Source organism: Tachypleus tridentatus, chromosome 7 (genome assembly GCF_004210375.1).
Source record: "Tachypleus tridentatus isolate NWPU-2018 chromosome 7, ASM421037v1, whole genome shotgun sequence".
NCBI classification, from domain to species: domain Eukaryota; kingdom Metazoa; phylum Arthropoda; class Merostomata; order Xiphosura; family Limulidae; genus Tachypleus; species Tachypleus tridentatus.
The window spans coordinates 96,352,398-96,367,980 of record NC_134831.1 but is presented as its reverse complement, the minus strand read 5'-3'; the positions used below and the strand labels follow the sequence as shown (position 1 = coordinate 96,367,980).

General features: G+C 36.5%; 1 protein-coding gene across 1 annotated transcript in view; it reads right to left on the bottom strand.

The window, feature by feature from the left end:
- LOC143258066 (somatomedin-B and thrombospondin type-1 domain-containing protein-like) overlaps nt 1–2,453 on the bottom strand; it is a 53,283-nt gene extending 50,830 nt beyond the window's left edge. Inside the window, exon 1 of the mRNA XM_076517088.1 lies at nt 2,065–2,453. Within this exon, the coding sequence (XP_076373203.1) occupies nt 2,065–2,308 (244 nt within the window). The 5' untranslated portion in view covers nt 2,309–2,453. The remainder of the gene's footprint in view (nt 1–2,064) is intronic.
- Between the last annotated feature and the right edge of the window lie 13,130 nt (nt 2,454–15,583).

The window sequence follows — 15,583 nt, the reverse complement described above, 5'->3', positions numbered from 1 at the left end:
ATAAAAGTTGTATTACATTTATAGACATGGATTAGTGCACTCCCCCCTCCCAAATCATAAAAGTTGTATTACATTTATAGATATGGATTAGTGCACTCCCCCCTCCCAAATCATAAAAGTTGTATTACATTTATAGACATGGATTGGTGCACTCCCCCTTACCAAATCATAAAAGTTGTATTACATTTATAGATATGGATTAGTGCACTCCCCCCTCCCAAATCATAAAAGTTGTATTACATTTATAGACATGGATTGGTGCACTCCCCCCTCCCAAATCATAAAAGTTGTATTACATTTATAGACATGGATTAGTGCACCCCCTCCCAAATCATAAAAGTTGTATTACATTTATAGACATGGATTAGTGCACTCCCCCTCCCAAATCATTAAAGTTGTATTACATTTATAGACATGGATTGGTGCACTCCCCCCTCCCAAATCATAAAATGTTGTATTACATTTATAGACATGGATTAGTGCACACCCCCCTCGCAAATCATAAAAGTTGTATTACATTTATAGACATGGATTGGTGCACTCCCCCATCCCAAATCATAAAAGTTGTATTACATTTATAGACATGGATTGGTGCACTACCCCCTCCCAAATTATAAAAGTTGTATTACATTTATAGACATGGATTAGTGCACCCTTCTCCCAAATCATAAAAGTTGTATTACATTTTAGACATGGATTGGTGCACTCTCCCCTCCCAAATCATAAAAGTTGTATTACATTTATAGACATGGATTGGTGCACTCCCCCCTCCCAAATCATAAAAGTTGTATTACATTTATAGACATGGATTAATGCACTCCCCCCTCCTCCACTTAAAAATGCTTAGAAATATATTAACACTGTCTTAGCGTCAGATAGGGTCTCTCATGGCCACGTGGTTAGGGTGTTCGACTCGCAATCTGTTGGTCGCGGGTTCGAATCCCTGTCACATCAAGCATGCTCGCTTTTTCAACTGTGGGAGCGTTATAATGATCGGTCTATCCCACTATTCGTTGGTAAAAGAGTAGCCCAAGAGTTGGCGGTGGGTTGTGATGACTAACTGCCTTCCCTCTAGACTTACACTGCTAAATTAGGGACGGCTAGCTTGTGTAGCTTTGCGCGAATTTCAAAAGCAAAAAAAAAAAAGCATTAACCTTTAAATCAACACGTATTCTTCCGAGGTGTGAAAATGTCTGATCATGTAAACAATGTTTAACGAGTCATCTAATAGTAAGTGTAACGTATTTCTTTACGAAACGCTTTGTTGTTGTTTTATTACAAGCTTGTGTACCACCTCCAGTTATATTTTGTTTCTTTGTCGTTGGTTGTTTTTTCCGTTAGAAGTTGCAGTTTAGTCTGCCCTTGTAAACTTATTCACTAGCTGCTTAGGAGAATCGTAAATTGGATATTTTGTGGAATAAGTTGTGGGTATACAAGTCGATGTTTAATACCAGTAGTATTAATTAATTGATACATACGTATTTTTAAGTCAGTTCTTATGTACTTTGAACCCACTAGCTCACTTGTCCATACACTGATTTTTTGTGTCAACCTAATCAGAAACAAACGAATGCATTTTATGTCAAATGGAAGTGTCTGAGAGTAGATTATAACATATCAAAACCTAACATTGGTTATTTCTCTGGTTATTATAACTTCCAAGGCTATTGTCTCATACTACACCACTGGATAATTATATTACCAGCCAGTGATCAGATCGGTGTTTTTACTTTCTTTTATATGAATGTGTATGTATATATAAACCAAACCGTTGTTTGATAGATAAAACTTTACTGTCTTAAGCCCGTTGTTTAATAGGTATACATTATATTAACGTAACTTTACTGTTTACGTTTGTTGTTTAGTTGGTATAAATATAGTTTCGAACCTTTACTCTCTTACGTCTGTTGTTTATTAGGCGTTTTTTAATAGTTTAAAACTGACCTTTAAAGTATTTATCTATCGTATATCTAAGTTAGAATTGTTTTTTCCTGTCAGAAACTTAATAAATTATCTGATAAACAAACGTGTGCTGGAGGAAGGCAAATGTTAAATGTTTCTCACCTCTACACATTTCCTTATAATCATGACAACAGTCTCTAAGCTTCATACATGCGTGGTCACAATAACACGGTTCGTCATCTAGATCTGTAAACTTGTTCATCGGTGTCTTCTGGACGACGCACGAGCTATCTCGTCCTGGACAGCACAGAGCAGCCTCGCTACACGAGCCGCGTGCTTTTATTGTGGGGAATAAATTAAGAAGTAAAAAAAAGAACAGTTTTATCTGCGAGTGAGAAGTGACCATTGTAAACGTAGAGTGTGAAATCTTCCTCGAACAATAGCAAACGTTGTTGTGGTTCTTTCGGAGAATACCGTGTGAGAAAATAATGACTTACTCCAAGCAGCTGAGCAACCCGAGTCACGATGAGCGTCAACGAGCGAGTGAATGCACATCACGCGCGCTCGTGATTTAATCCCAGGTCGGTTTACTACGTAAACAAAACAAAGTAAATTCTTCATATAGAGTTTTAACATCAGTAGATATATTATACGAGGGCACTAATCGTCACTTAGTTCTTTAATAACAACTTTGTATTCTTCATATTTTTAAGGAAATATCTAACATTTATTCTGTAATTCAAGTTCAAGTATTCTTGTCTTTACTGAAAACCATAGATATCGTTTTCTCTCGAATTATGATCGTTATATTAACTCTATAGCTGAAACAAATATTTTATAAAGTAGGTCACTATTGAAATAAATAAGTAAAATAATCGCTATCTCAGTTGACACACTTATTTAGAAATATCAATTTCAGCAATCAGGTACGTATTAACCAATGGGTTTTCGAGGTCCAGGCCGGAGAGCAGAACAACTGATTGGCGCATTTTAGACAGAAAACTGTGTAAGAAATGATTTTAAAAAGTCCTGAATAATTTAATTTCGAATTTATGTTCGTAAGAAAAACAAATTTCCATCCATTTAATGCCATTATACGGTATTGTTGTCCTTGTGTTGATGGATAAAATGAAAGGATCCATTTTAAGTTGTAGTTCTGGAGAGCTAGTTGGTGTTAATATTAACTTGATGTCATAGTCCTGGAGAGCTAGTTAGTGTTAATATTAACTTGGTGTCACAGTCCTGGAGAGCTAGTTAGTGTTAATATTAACTTGGTGTCATAGTCCTGGAGAGCTAGTTAGTGTTAATATTAACTTGATGTCATAGTCCTGGAGAGCTAGTTGGTGTTAATATTAACTCGATGCCATAGTCCTGGAGAGCTAGTTAGTGTTAATATTAACTTGATCTCATAGTCCTGGAGAGCTAGTTAGTGTTAATATTAACTTGGTGTCATAGTCCTGGAGAGATAGTTAGTGTTAATATTAACTTGATGTCATAATACTGGAGAGTTAGTTAGTGTTAATATTAACTCGATGTCATAGTCCTGGAGAGCTAGTTAGTGTTAATATTAAATTGGTTCATAGTCTTGGAGAGCTAGTTAGTGTTAATATTAACTTGATGTCATAGTCCTGGAGAGCTAGTTAGTGTTAATATTAACTTGGTGTCACAGTCCTGGAGAGCTAGTTAGTGTTAATATTAACTTGGTGTCATAGTCCTGGAGAGCTAGTTGGTGTTAATATTAACTCGATGCCATAGTCCTGGAGAGCTAGTTAGTGTTAATATTAACATGGTGTCACAGTCCTGGAGAGCTAGTTGGTGTTAATATTAACTCGATGCCATAGTCCTGGAGAGCTAGTTAGTGTTAATATTAACTTGATGTCATAGTCCTGGAGAGCTAGTTGGTGTTAATATTAACTCGATGCCATAGTCCTGGAGAGCTAGTCAGTGTTAATATTAACTTGATCTCATAGTCCTGGAGAGCTAGTTAGTGTTAATATTAACTTGATGTCATAGTCCTGGAGAGCTAGTTAGTGTTAATATTAACTTGATGTCATAGTCCTGGAGAGCTAGTTAGTGTTAATATTAAATTGGTGTCATAGTCTTGGAGAGCTAGTTAGTGTTAATATTAACTTGATGTCATAGTCCTGGAGAGCTAGTTAGTGTTAATATTAACTTGGTGTCATAGTCCTGGAGAGCTAGTTAGTGTTAATATTAACTTGATGTCATAGTCCTGGAGAGCTAGTTAGTGTCAATATTAATTTGATGTCATAGTCCTGGAGAGCTAGTTAGTGTTAATATTAACTTGATGTCATAGTCCTGGAGAGCTAGTTAGTGCTAATATTAACTTGATGTCATAGTCCTGGAGAGCTAGTTAGTGTTAATATTAACTTGATGTCATAGTCCTGGAGAGCTAGTTAGTGTTAATATTAACTCGATGTCATAGTTTTGGAGAGCTAGTTAGTGTTAATATTAACTTGATGTCATAGTCCTGGAGAGCTAGTTAGTGTTAATATTAACTTGATGTCATAGTCCTGGAGAGCTAGTTAGTGTTAATATTAACTTGATGTCATAGTCCTGGAGAGCTAGTTAGTGTTAATATTAACTTGATGTCATAATCCTGGAGAGCTAGTTAGTGTTAATATTAACTCGATGTCATAGTTTTGGAGAGCTAGTTAGTGTTAATATTAACTCGATGTCATAGTTCTGGAGAGCTAGTTAGTGTTAATATTAACTTGATGTCATAGTCCTGGAGAGCTAGTTGGTGTTAATATTAACTTGATGTCATAGTCCTGGAGAGCTAGTTAGTGTTAATATTAACTTGATGTCATAGTCCTGGAGAGCTAGTTAGTGTTAATATTAACTTGATGTCATAGTCCTGGAGAGCTAGTTAGTGTTAATATTAACTTGATGTCATAGTCCTGGAGAGCTAGTTAGTGTTAATATTAACTTGATGTCATAGTCCTGGAGAGCTAGTTAGTGTTAATATTTACTTGGTGTCACAGTCCTGGAGAGCTAGTTGGTGTTAATATTAACTCGATGCCATAGTCCTGGAGAGCTAGTTAGTGTTAATATTAACTTGATGTCATAGTCCTGGAGAGCTAGTTGGTGTTAATATTAACTCGATGCCATAGTCCTGGAGAGCTAGTTAGTGTTAATATTAACTTGCTCTCATAGTCCTGGAGAGCTAGTTAGTGTTAATATTAACTTGCTCTCATAGTCCTGGAGAGCTAGTTAGTGTTAATATTAAATTGGTGTCATAGTCTTGGAGAGCTAGTTAGTGTTAATATTAACTTGATGTCATAGTCCTGGAGAGCTAGTTAGTGTCAATATTAATTTGATGTCATAGTCCTGGAGAGCTAGTTAGTGTTAATATTAACTTGATGTCATAGTCCTGGAAAGCTAGTTAGTGCTAATATTAACTTGATGTCATAGTCCTGGAGAGCTGGTTAGTGTTAATATTAACTTGATGTCATAGTCCTGGAGAGCTAGTTAGTGTTAATATTAACTCGATGTCATAGTTTTGGAGAGCTAGTTAGTGTTAATATTAACTTGATGTCATAGTCCTGGAGAGCTAGTTAGTGTTAATATTAACTCGATGTCATAGTTTTGGAGAGCTAGTTAGTGTTAATATTAACTTGATGTCATAGTCCTGGAGAGCTAGTTAGTGTTAATATTAAATTGGTGTCATAGTCCTGGAGAGCTAGTTAGTGTTAATATTAACTTGATGTCATAGTCCTGGAGAGCTAGTTAGTGTTAATATTAACTTGGTGTCACAGTCCTGGAGAGCTAGTTAGTGTTAATATTAACTTGGTGTCACCGTCCTGGAGAGCTAGTTAGTGTTAATATTAACTTGATGTCATAGTCCTGGAGAGCTAGTTAGTGTTAATATTAACTTGGTGTCATAGTCCTGGAGAGCTAGTTAGTGTTAATATTAACTTGATGTCATAGTCCTGGAGAGCTAGTTGGTGTTAATATTAACTCGATGCCATAGTCCTGGAGAGCTAGTTAGTGTTAATATTAACTTGATCTCATAGTCCTGGAGAGCTAGTTAGTGTTAATATTAACTTGGTGTCATAGTCCTGGAGAGATAGTTAGTGTTAATATTAACTTGATGTCATAATACTGGAGAGTTAGTTAGTGTTAATATTAACTCGATGTCATAGTCCTGGAGAGCTAGTTAGTGTTAATATTAAATTGGTTCATAGTCTTGGAGAGCTAGTTAGTGTTAATATTAACTTGATGTCATAGTCCTGGAGAGCTAGTTAGTGTTAATATTAACTTGGTGTCACAGTCCTGGAGAGCTAGTTAGTGTTAATATTAACTTGGTGTCATAGTCCTGGAGAGCTAGTTGGTGTTAATATTAACTCGATGCCATAGTCCTGGAGAGCTAGTTAGTGTTAATATTAACATGGTGTCACAGTCCTGGAGAGCTAGTTGGTGTTAATATTAACTCGATGCCATAGTCCTGGAGAGCTAGTTAGTGTTAATATTAACTTGATGTCATAGTCCTGGAGAGCTAGTTGGTGTTAATATTAACTCGATGCCATAGTCCTGGAGAGCTAGTCAGTGTTAATATTAACTTGATCTCATAGTCCTGGAGAGCTAGTTAGTGTTAATATTAACTTGATGTCATAGTCCTGGAGAGCTAGTTAGTGTTAATATTAACTTGATGTCATAGTCCTGGAGAGCTAGTTAGTGTTAATATTAAATTGGTGTCATAGTCTTGGAGAGCTAGTTAGTGTTAATATTAACTTGATGTCATAGTCCTGGAGAGCTAGTTAGTGTTAATATTAACTTGGTGTCATAGTCCTGGAGAGCTAGTTAGTGTTAATATTAACTTGATGTCATAGTCCTGGAGAGCTAGTTAGTGTCAATATTAATTTGATGTCATAGTCCTGGAGAGCTAGTTAGTGTTAATATTAACTTGATGTCATAGTCCTGGAGAGCTAGTTAGTGCTAATATTAACTTGATGTCATAGTCCTGGAGAGCTAGTTAGTGTTAATATTAACTTGATGTCATAGTCCTGGAGAGCTAGTTAGTGTTAATATTAACTCGATGTCATAGTTTTGGAGAGCTAGTTAGTGTTAATATTAACTTGATGTCATAGTCCTGGAGAGCTAGTTAGTGTTAATATTAACTTGATGTCATAGTCCTGGAGAGCTAGTTAGTGTTAATATTAACTTGATGTCATAGTCCTGGAGAGCTAGTTAGTGTTAATATTAACTTGATGTCATAATCCTGGAGAGCTAGTTAGTGTTAATATTAACTCGATGTCATAGTTTTGGAGAGCTAGTTAGTGTTAATATTAACTCGATGTCATAGTTCTGGAGAGCTAGTTAGTGTTAATATTAACTTGATGTCATAGTCCTGGAGAGCTAGTTGGTGTTAATATTAACTTGATGTCATAGTCCTGGAGAGCTAGTTAGTGTTAATATTAACTTGATGTCATAGTCCTGGAGAGCTAGTTAGTGTTAATATTAACTTGATGTCATAGTCCTGGAGAGCTAGTTAGTGTTAATATTAACTTGATCTCATAGTCCTGGAGAGCTAGTTAGTGTTAATATTTACTTGGTGTCACAGTCCTGGAGAGCTAGTTGGTGTTAATATTAACTCGATGCCATAGTCCTGGAGAGCTAGTTAGTGTTAATATTAACTTGATGTCATAGTCCTGGAGAGCTAGTTGGTGTTAATATTAACTCGATGCCATAGTCCTGGAGAGCTAGTTAGTGTTAATATTAACTTGATCTCATAGTCCTGGAGAGCTAGTTAGTGTTAATATTAACTTGATGTCATAGTCCTGGAGAGCTAGTTAGTGTTAATATTAAATTGGTGTCATAGTCCTGGAGAGCTAGTTAGTGTTAATATTAACTTGATGTCATAGTCCTGGAGAGCTAGTTAGTGCTAATATTAACTTGATGTCATAGTCCTGGAGAGCTGGTTAGTGTTAATATTAACTTGATGTCATAGTCCTGGAGAGCTAGTTAGTGTTAATATTAACTCGATGTCATAGTTTTGGAGAGCTAGTTAGTGTTAATATTAACTTGATGTCATAGTCCTGGAGAACTAGTTAGTGTTAATATTAAATTGGTGTCATAGTCTTGGAGAGCTGGTTAGTGTTAATATTAACTTGATGTCATAGTCCTGGAGAGCTAGTTAGTGTTAATATTAACTTGGTGTCATAGTCCTGGAGAGCTAGTTAGTGTTAATATTAACTTGATGTCATAGTCCTGGAAAGCTAGTTAGTGCTAATATTAACTTGATGTCATAGTCCTGGAGAGCTGGTTAGTGTTAATATTAACTTGATGTCATAGTCCTGGAGAGCTAGTTAGTGTTAATATTAACTCGATGTCATAGTTTTGGAGAGCTAGTTAGTGTTAATATTAACTTGATGTCATAGTCCTGGAGAGCTAGTTAGTGTTAATATTAACTCGATGTCATAGTTTTGGAGAGCTAGTTAGTGTTAATATTAACTTGATGTCATAGTCCTGGAGAGCTAGTTAGTGTTAATATTAAATTGGTGTCATAGTCTTGGAGAGCTGGTTAGTGTTAATATTAACTTGATGTCATAGTCCTGGAGAGCTAGTTAGTGTTAATATTAACTTGGTGTCATAGTCCTGGAGAGCTAGTTAGTGTTAATATTAACTTGATGTCATAGTCCTGGAGAGCTAGTTAGTGCTAATATTAACTTGATGTCATAGTCCTGGAGAGCTAGTTAGTGTTAATATTAACTTGATGTCATAGTCCTGGAGAGCTAGTTAGTGTTAATATTAACTTGATGTCATAGTCCTGGAGAGCTAGTTAGTGTTAATATTAACTTGATGTCATAATCCTGGAGAGCTAGTTAGTGTTAATATTAACTCGATGTCATAGTTTTGGAGAGCTAGTTAGTGTTAATATTAACTCGATGTCATAGTCCTGGAGAGCTAGTTAGTGTTAATATTAACTTGATGTCATAGTCCTGGAGAGCTAGTTGGTGTTAATATTAACTTGATGTCATAGTCCTGGAGAGCTAGTTAGTGTTAATATTAACTTGATGTCATAGTCCTGGAGAGCTAGTTAGTGTTGATATTAACTTGATGTCATAGTCCTGGAGAGCTAGTTAGTGTTAATATTAACTTGATCTCATAGTCCTGAGAGCTAGTTAGTGTTAATATTAACTTGATGTCATAGTCCTGGAGAGCTAGTTGGTGTTAATATTAACTTGATGTCAAAAAAACAAAACAATATTGTTTTGAACTTTGTGCAATGCCACTCGAAGATTATCTGTGCTAGTCGTCCCTAAAATAGAAATTATAGACTAGAGGGAAGGGAGTTATTTAAAACCACTTACCGCCAATTCTTAGACTACTCTTTACCCGAAAAAAAAAATGGAATTGAGCGTTGTATTAGTAGAATATTTAAAATAATTAACATTAAATAAAAGAGTAATGAAGACCGTATATTATCATTGCAAAACTAAAGAATCAACGTGTTAAATAACAGATCTCTTTGAAGTTACAAATTTTTATATGAGTTACTGTGTAAATCTATAATAAATTATGGAACAAGTAATAATAACTGCTAGTAGAAAGCCTTGTGAAACTGCAATCAATATTTTGGCAGTTTCAGTATAGCAAGGAGCTCAGAATGCAAAATGGTTGAATAGCTTTTCGAGATCTGGATAAATTATACAATAATGAAACTCTTGCATATATGATACGGGGAAAACTTTTTATTACGTGATTTGCAACCTCCAACTTTGCGAAATTTTTATCCTGTGTGCATGTATATTTGCAATATGGGTCAAGATTTTTCCGTTTGCCGTCACTGAGAACTTTATATTTTTTTCATTCTCAGGGTTCAGATATGACGTCATGAAAGTGTCACACGTGAATCTAATGCACTAGCGCCACTGTAAATCGGCCAGTAATATTAATTATTATTATTAGTAGTACGCTGGAGACGTACGCTTACTATAGCGCTAAGTCTACGGATTTATAACACTAAAATCAGGGGTTCGATCCCCCTCGGCGGACTCAGTAAGTAGCCTCATGTGATTTTGCTATACGAAAACACACTCAATAGATGAATAAATTCATTTGTACACTGAATTAAAAAGTTTTTGAAGATTTTAAGGTGTTTTAAAAGCGGTCCTCTAGCGGATAAAGAGTAAATTTATGGACTTAAACCCGGTTGGTGAACTCAGCCTGGACAGTCTACTGTATAGCTTTGCGCTAAAACAAATACATTTTAAAAGTCTAAAGTTCTAAACCAAATTCGTATTTTGAGAATTTACGTTTTAGACTGATTGTCTATTGTAACCGTATACTGTGTTTTGTTTGTTTATTGTAAAACAATTATTGGGCTCTCTGTGATCTAGCCATTACAAACATCAAAACCTAAATTTTAACGTTATAAGCTCACTGACTTACTGCTGATTCACATTGTGCAGAGGATGTAATTTAAGGTTGATTTTATATTTTGAGAATATTTTCAATGTTACAAAGAAATGTATCGTACTAAAATCGTAGTTGTAAATACACAACCATTAACAAAAGCTGTTTTCTAAAGTTGGGTTTAGACTTCCCATCTTAGGGCCCCGGCGTGGCCTGGTGGTTAATGCGCTGGAGTCGCAATCTGAGGATCACAGGTTCAGATTCCCGTCACATCCTCATCCTTTCAACCATGGGGACTTTATAATGTGGCAACAAATCTCAGTAATCGTTGGTAAGTGAGCAGCCCAAGAATTGGTGGTGAGTAGTGTTAAATATTTTCCTTCCATTTCATGTAAAATATCATTGCTAAGCTAGGAACTGCTGGCGAAGAGAGTCCTTTCCTTCGCTTCAGACGATCAGTTCCACATTCCAGACTATCATTTCCAGTAATAGTTACGCCTCTTTTAACTTACTTAAAGAGTACAAGACATTTTAATTTAATAACTTAAAGTTAGGCTTAGTTAGCGAAACAAAATGTCTGCTTGAGTTTTACAGTCGTGCTTTAATAATTAAAGGAAATGATATAGCTACACATAAGTAGGCCACCTGCCGTAGACGTTAAGTATGATTACTAGTCGATATATAAGTAAACGGAAAGAATAAAAATAGACAATTACACGTGTTATTTATTTTATCTTTCGGTTACAAAGTGCAAACAGTTCACTGCGCGGCTTTACGTTTAAATAAACAAAACTGATCTAGCTTACCAAGACGAAGCTTAACGTTGTTGTAGTTCTTTTAGTAGCGCGTGAAGTTCGGGAGTTTTTATGGATAAAGAAACGTTCAGGGTTTATTACATGGTTTATCGTAATAATTAATGTTTAAACCTAGACATCGTAAAATAAAACAGCCAACTCTGAAGTTACATTTGTTTGTTTGTTTTAACCTTAGGCGACGCAACGTCTACCTGCGTATGGTGTCCACTGCGAGAATCGAAACCCAATATTTAACGTTATATTTCCTGACCTGACCACTGAACTGCACGAGGAAGATATTCTTGAAGTTTTGTTTACGCATTATTACATTGTATGCAGTTAGTCAGAGAGATAGCAGTTAGGTTTCGCACTTACAAGGCTGAGATCAGGGAACACAGCATATAGTCTGATGTAGTTTTGCTCTAAAATAAACAATCACTTTTCATATAAGTTACACAAATATTGTTTGGCCAGTTTGAGATAGATAAACAAATCGAGTACAGAAGGTTGAGAACGAAATATTTAAAGAACTTTTGAGTAATCAGTAATTCGCGTGAGAAAGAGCTGATATGATGCCACAATAGAAGGCAGGTATCAAACTACAAAGTTACATTGTTTGAGTTTATGTAGGTAGTGCTGTGCCACTGATAATTCATTAATTTTGGGAAAATTACCTAATAACTATTTTCGAAGCATTCTACTTGTGCACTGAGATCGAGGATTTAAAAATTCCTTTGTGCTTAATAGCACTATAAAACAAGGAATGTGGATCAATCTGGACACCAGGGACCATCCAGAAAAAGACTTACAATAAGCCGTGGGATTTTGTGACAGGTTAGAATCTGCGAACACCAAGTTTAGTGGTAATAGCTCCCCACGTGTCTCAGGAATCAGTACGCAACATAATTAAGAAGGACCTTTGTCTAGAAGAACTATACGAGTTGAAAAGGGAAAAGTGTTACCGATGCTACGCAAAGTATTCAATAGGTGTACGGCACTGCAATGACATGCTGGACGTGAGGAAGTGTCAAAGATGATACGATAAGTTTAAAACTGATGACTGCAGTTTGACAGACGCAGTTCGCACTGGGCGCCCTGTTATGGTTCAATAAGTTTCGAACTGGTGACTGTAGTTTGACAGATGCAGTTCGCACTGAGCTCCCTGTTGAGTTTGATAATAACCTGCTTCTGGTAGCACTTGAGGATGATTGTGCTGTACCTGTTGAAGAATTAGGCCAGAAACATTTGCAACAACTTGGTAGAGTTTCAAAGTTGGAAAAATGATGACCACATGAGTTGCCAACTGATGATCTGAGAGAACGTGTAGACATCTGTACATCTCTTCACCACTCTCGTGAACTTCGAGCTTCGTTTTTGAACCACCTAGTGACTGGAAATGAAAAATAGGTACTTTATAAAAATGTTAAGGGCCGCCCACAGTGGGTTAGTGCAGGAAAACCAGCTACACCACAGCCAAAAGCGAACCTGCACCCTAACAAGGTATGTTCATTGTTTGGTGGAATAAAAGCGGTGTAATACACTTTAAGTTGTTACAAACAAATAAGACTGCTGAGAGATACTGTCAGTAACTGGATCGACTGAACACTGCACTGAAAAAAATAAAGAGACCTGCTTTGGTGAATCGGAAAGGAGTTGTTCTCCACCATGACAATGCACGTCCTCACACCGGTAAGTTGTTTTCCACCATGACAATGCACGTCCTCACACCGGTAAGTTGTTTTCCACCATGACAATGCACGTCCTCACACCGGTAAGTTGTTTTCCACCATGACAATGCACGTCCTCACACCGGTAAGTTGTTTTCCACCATAACAATGCACGTCCTCACACCGGTAAGTTGTTTTCCACCATGACAATGCACGTCCTCACACCGGTAAGTTGTTTTCCACCATGACAATGCACGTCCTCACACCGGTAAGTTGTTTTCCACCATGACAATGCACGTCCTCACACCGGTAAGTTGTTTTCCACCATAACAATGCACGTCCTCACACCGTTAAGTTGTTTTCCACCATAACAATGCACGTTCTCACACCGGTAAGTTGTTTTCCACCATGACAATGCACGTCCTCACACCGGTAAGTTGTTTTCCATCATAACAATGCACGTCCTCACACCGGTAAGTTGTTTTCCACCATGACAATGCACGTCCTCACACCGGTAAGTTGTTTTCCATCATGACAATGCACGTCCTCACACCGGTAGGATCACTTCCAGAAGAGCTTGGCTGGGAGGAACTTCCTCACCTCCCTTGTTCTCCTTATGTTGCTCCTTCAGTTTTACCATCATTACAGTAGCTCACAACATCATAAACAGTTTACTTTATGGATGAGTTAAAACAGCCTTTGTACGTTTTTTTGTCTCAAAACCACCTAATTTTTATAAGCGTGGTTTTGAAAATCTTTTGAGATGTTGGCAGACAGATATTGAAAGTGATGGAAAATACATAATTGATTAAAGTTGTTATTTGAGGGTTTATTTCTCCTTTAAAATCCTTGTGTTGCAAACGGCATTACTTATGGGATGACCTGATATGTTTTCTTAAATACCTCATTGTCCTAGTAGCCAAATTTATTTAGTCGTCCAATCTCACACACTGGTATACGATAAATCAATGCTTAATGTACAGTAATATAAAAGAGAAAAAACACATAATAACAGGGGTGGTTTGGAATTTTAGGAAGGAAAAATGTATAAATGTTTTGGATGGTGTTAGGGGGCGGTACTGTCACTGATGAAGTGAGCCGGACATCAATTTACAAGGGTAGGCGGGAGTTTGGCTGAAAATCTTATCTTTGTGATGTTAAAACATAATGTTTATACCATGATGCCAAGAAAAAATGGCCACCTAATAAAAACTCTTTCCCAGAAACTGCCATATAAAATCCTTTTACATTCAAACCTACTAGGATATATAAATATAACACAAACAATATTGTACCTTGACTTTCAGTAGCAAGAGGTCGAACATTGTTCTGCTACCAGTTTTTAAAAATGTATAAAACAACAAATATTTCGGCTCACTGAGTGACCACGTAAGAAAGCCTACAACAAAAACAGTTAAGGCATTGGGTTAAGAGAGTCCTTGGTTCTATGATGGTCTTCTGTGTTTGTTTGTTTTTTAAATAAAATTCCAATCATATTTGTATATATATATATATATATAAGAGTAATAAATATTGTAAAAATATCACGCACTTAAATACCTTTGACTCAATGGATTGCGTTACATATCGATAGCTTGATTATTTGTAATTAAGCACAGTTACACAATCAGCTGGCTAGCTGTCCGTTTACCAAGGGTATCGTTTGTTTGTTTTTGGAATTTTGCACAAAGCTACTCGAGGGCTATCTGTGCTAGCCGTCCCTATTTTAGTAGTGTAAGACTAGAGGGAAGGCGGCTAGTCATCACCACCCACCGCCAATTCTTGGGCTACTCTTTTACCAACGAATAGTGGGATTGACCGTAACATTATCACGGCTGGGAGGGCGAGCATGTTTGGCGCGACTCGGGCGCGAACCCGCGACCCTCAGATTACGAAGCGCACGCCTTAACGCGCTAGGCCATGCCGAGCCAACCAAGGGTACCAAAACCTGGTTTCATGCATTGTAATACCGCAGACATAACGTTGCGCCACTGGAATGGGGGGAATATCGACGGATGGACTTACGACGGTTTCTAATGAAGCATGATTCCTGGCAAAAAAATAATGAAACAATAATTACAAATAAAACCACAAATATAAACAATTTAATCTTTATTTTGGAATTTTTATACACTTATCTTGTGGTCAAAGTTGGAACTACTTTCTATAAATATGTGATTGTAGTTTTGATTTTTGTTTCTTTAGTTTTTGTAGCAGGATTTGTACGTCATTAAAAATTCATATTTTATTCATTCACTTGTTGTTATAACGTAGCTGCTTATGGTGTTTAATGTTTTATAAATGGTCTATAAATATAGCTTGGTTTTTGATCTCACAAATTACACCCATTTTCGAGTAGATTTGTGCAAAATTAAAAACAAACAGTTAACCATACATTGTAGCGATCCCTTTGGAAATATAAATAAACTTATCACTAGTGTAATCCTGGTAACGTGGATTAACTTAGTGTAACCTAGAATAACACCTTTCTAGTGTACATAGTTTTATGGTGTTTATTTATAGTGTATTAGCTAATTTATTTATCGTGTCCCTGATACTGTTTTATGTGAGACACTATGAAACAAGTTAAAGGAATTTTTGACCAGTCAATGACGAGGTATTCCGATAATAATATTTACGAAAGTATGAGTAAAGTGCCATCTGTTGGTTAGTAATGAAGTTAATGGTATATTCTCATGAAAACTGTGTGCGTGTTTTACTCTTATTAATTAGAGCGCTTGACTCGCCGTCTGAAGATCGCGAATTTGAATTCTCGTCTCACCAAACATATTCACCCTTTCAGTTGTGGGGGGCGTTATAATGTTTCGGTCAATCCCACTATTC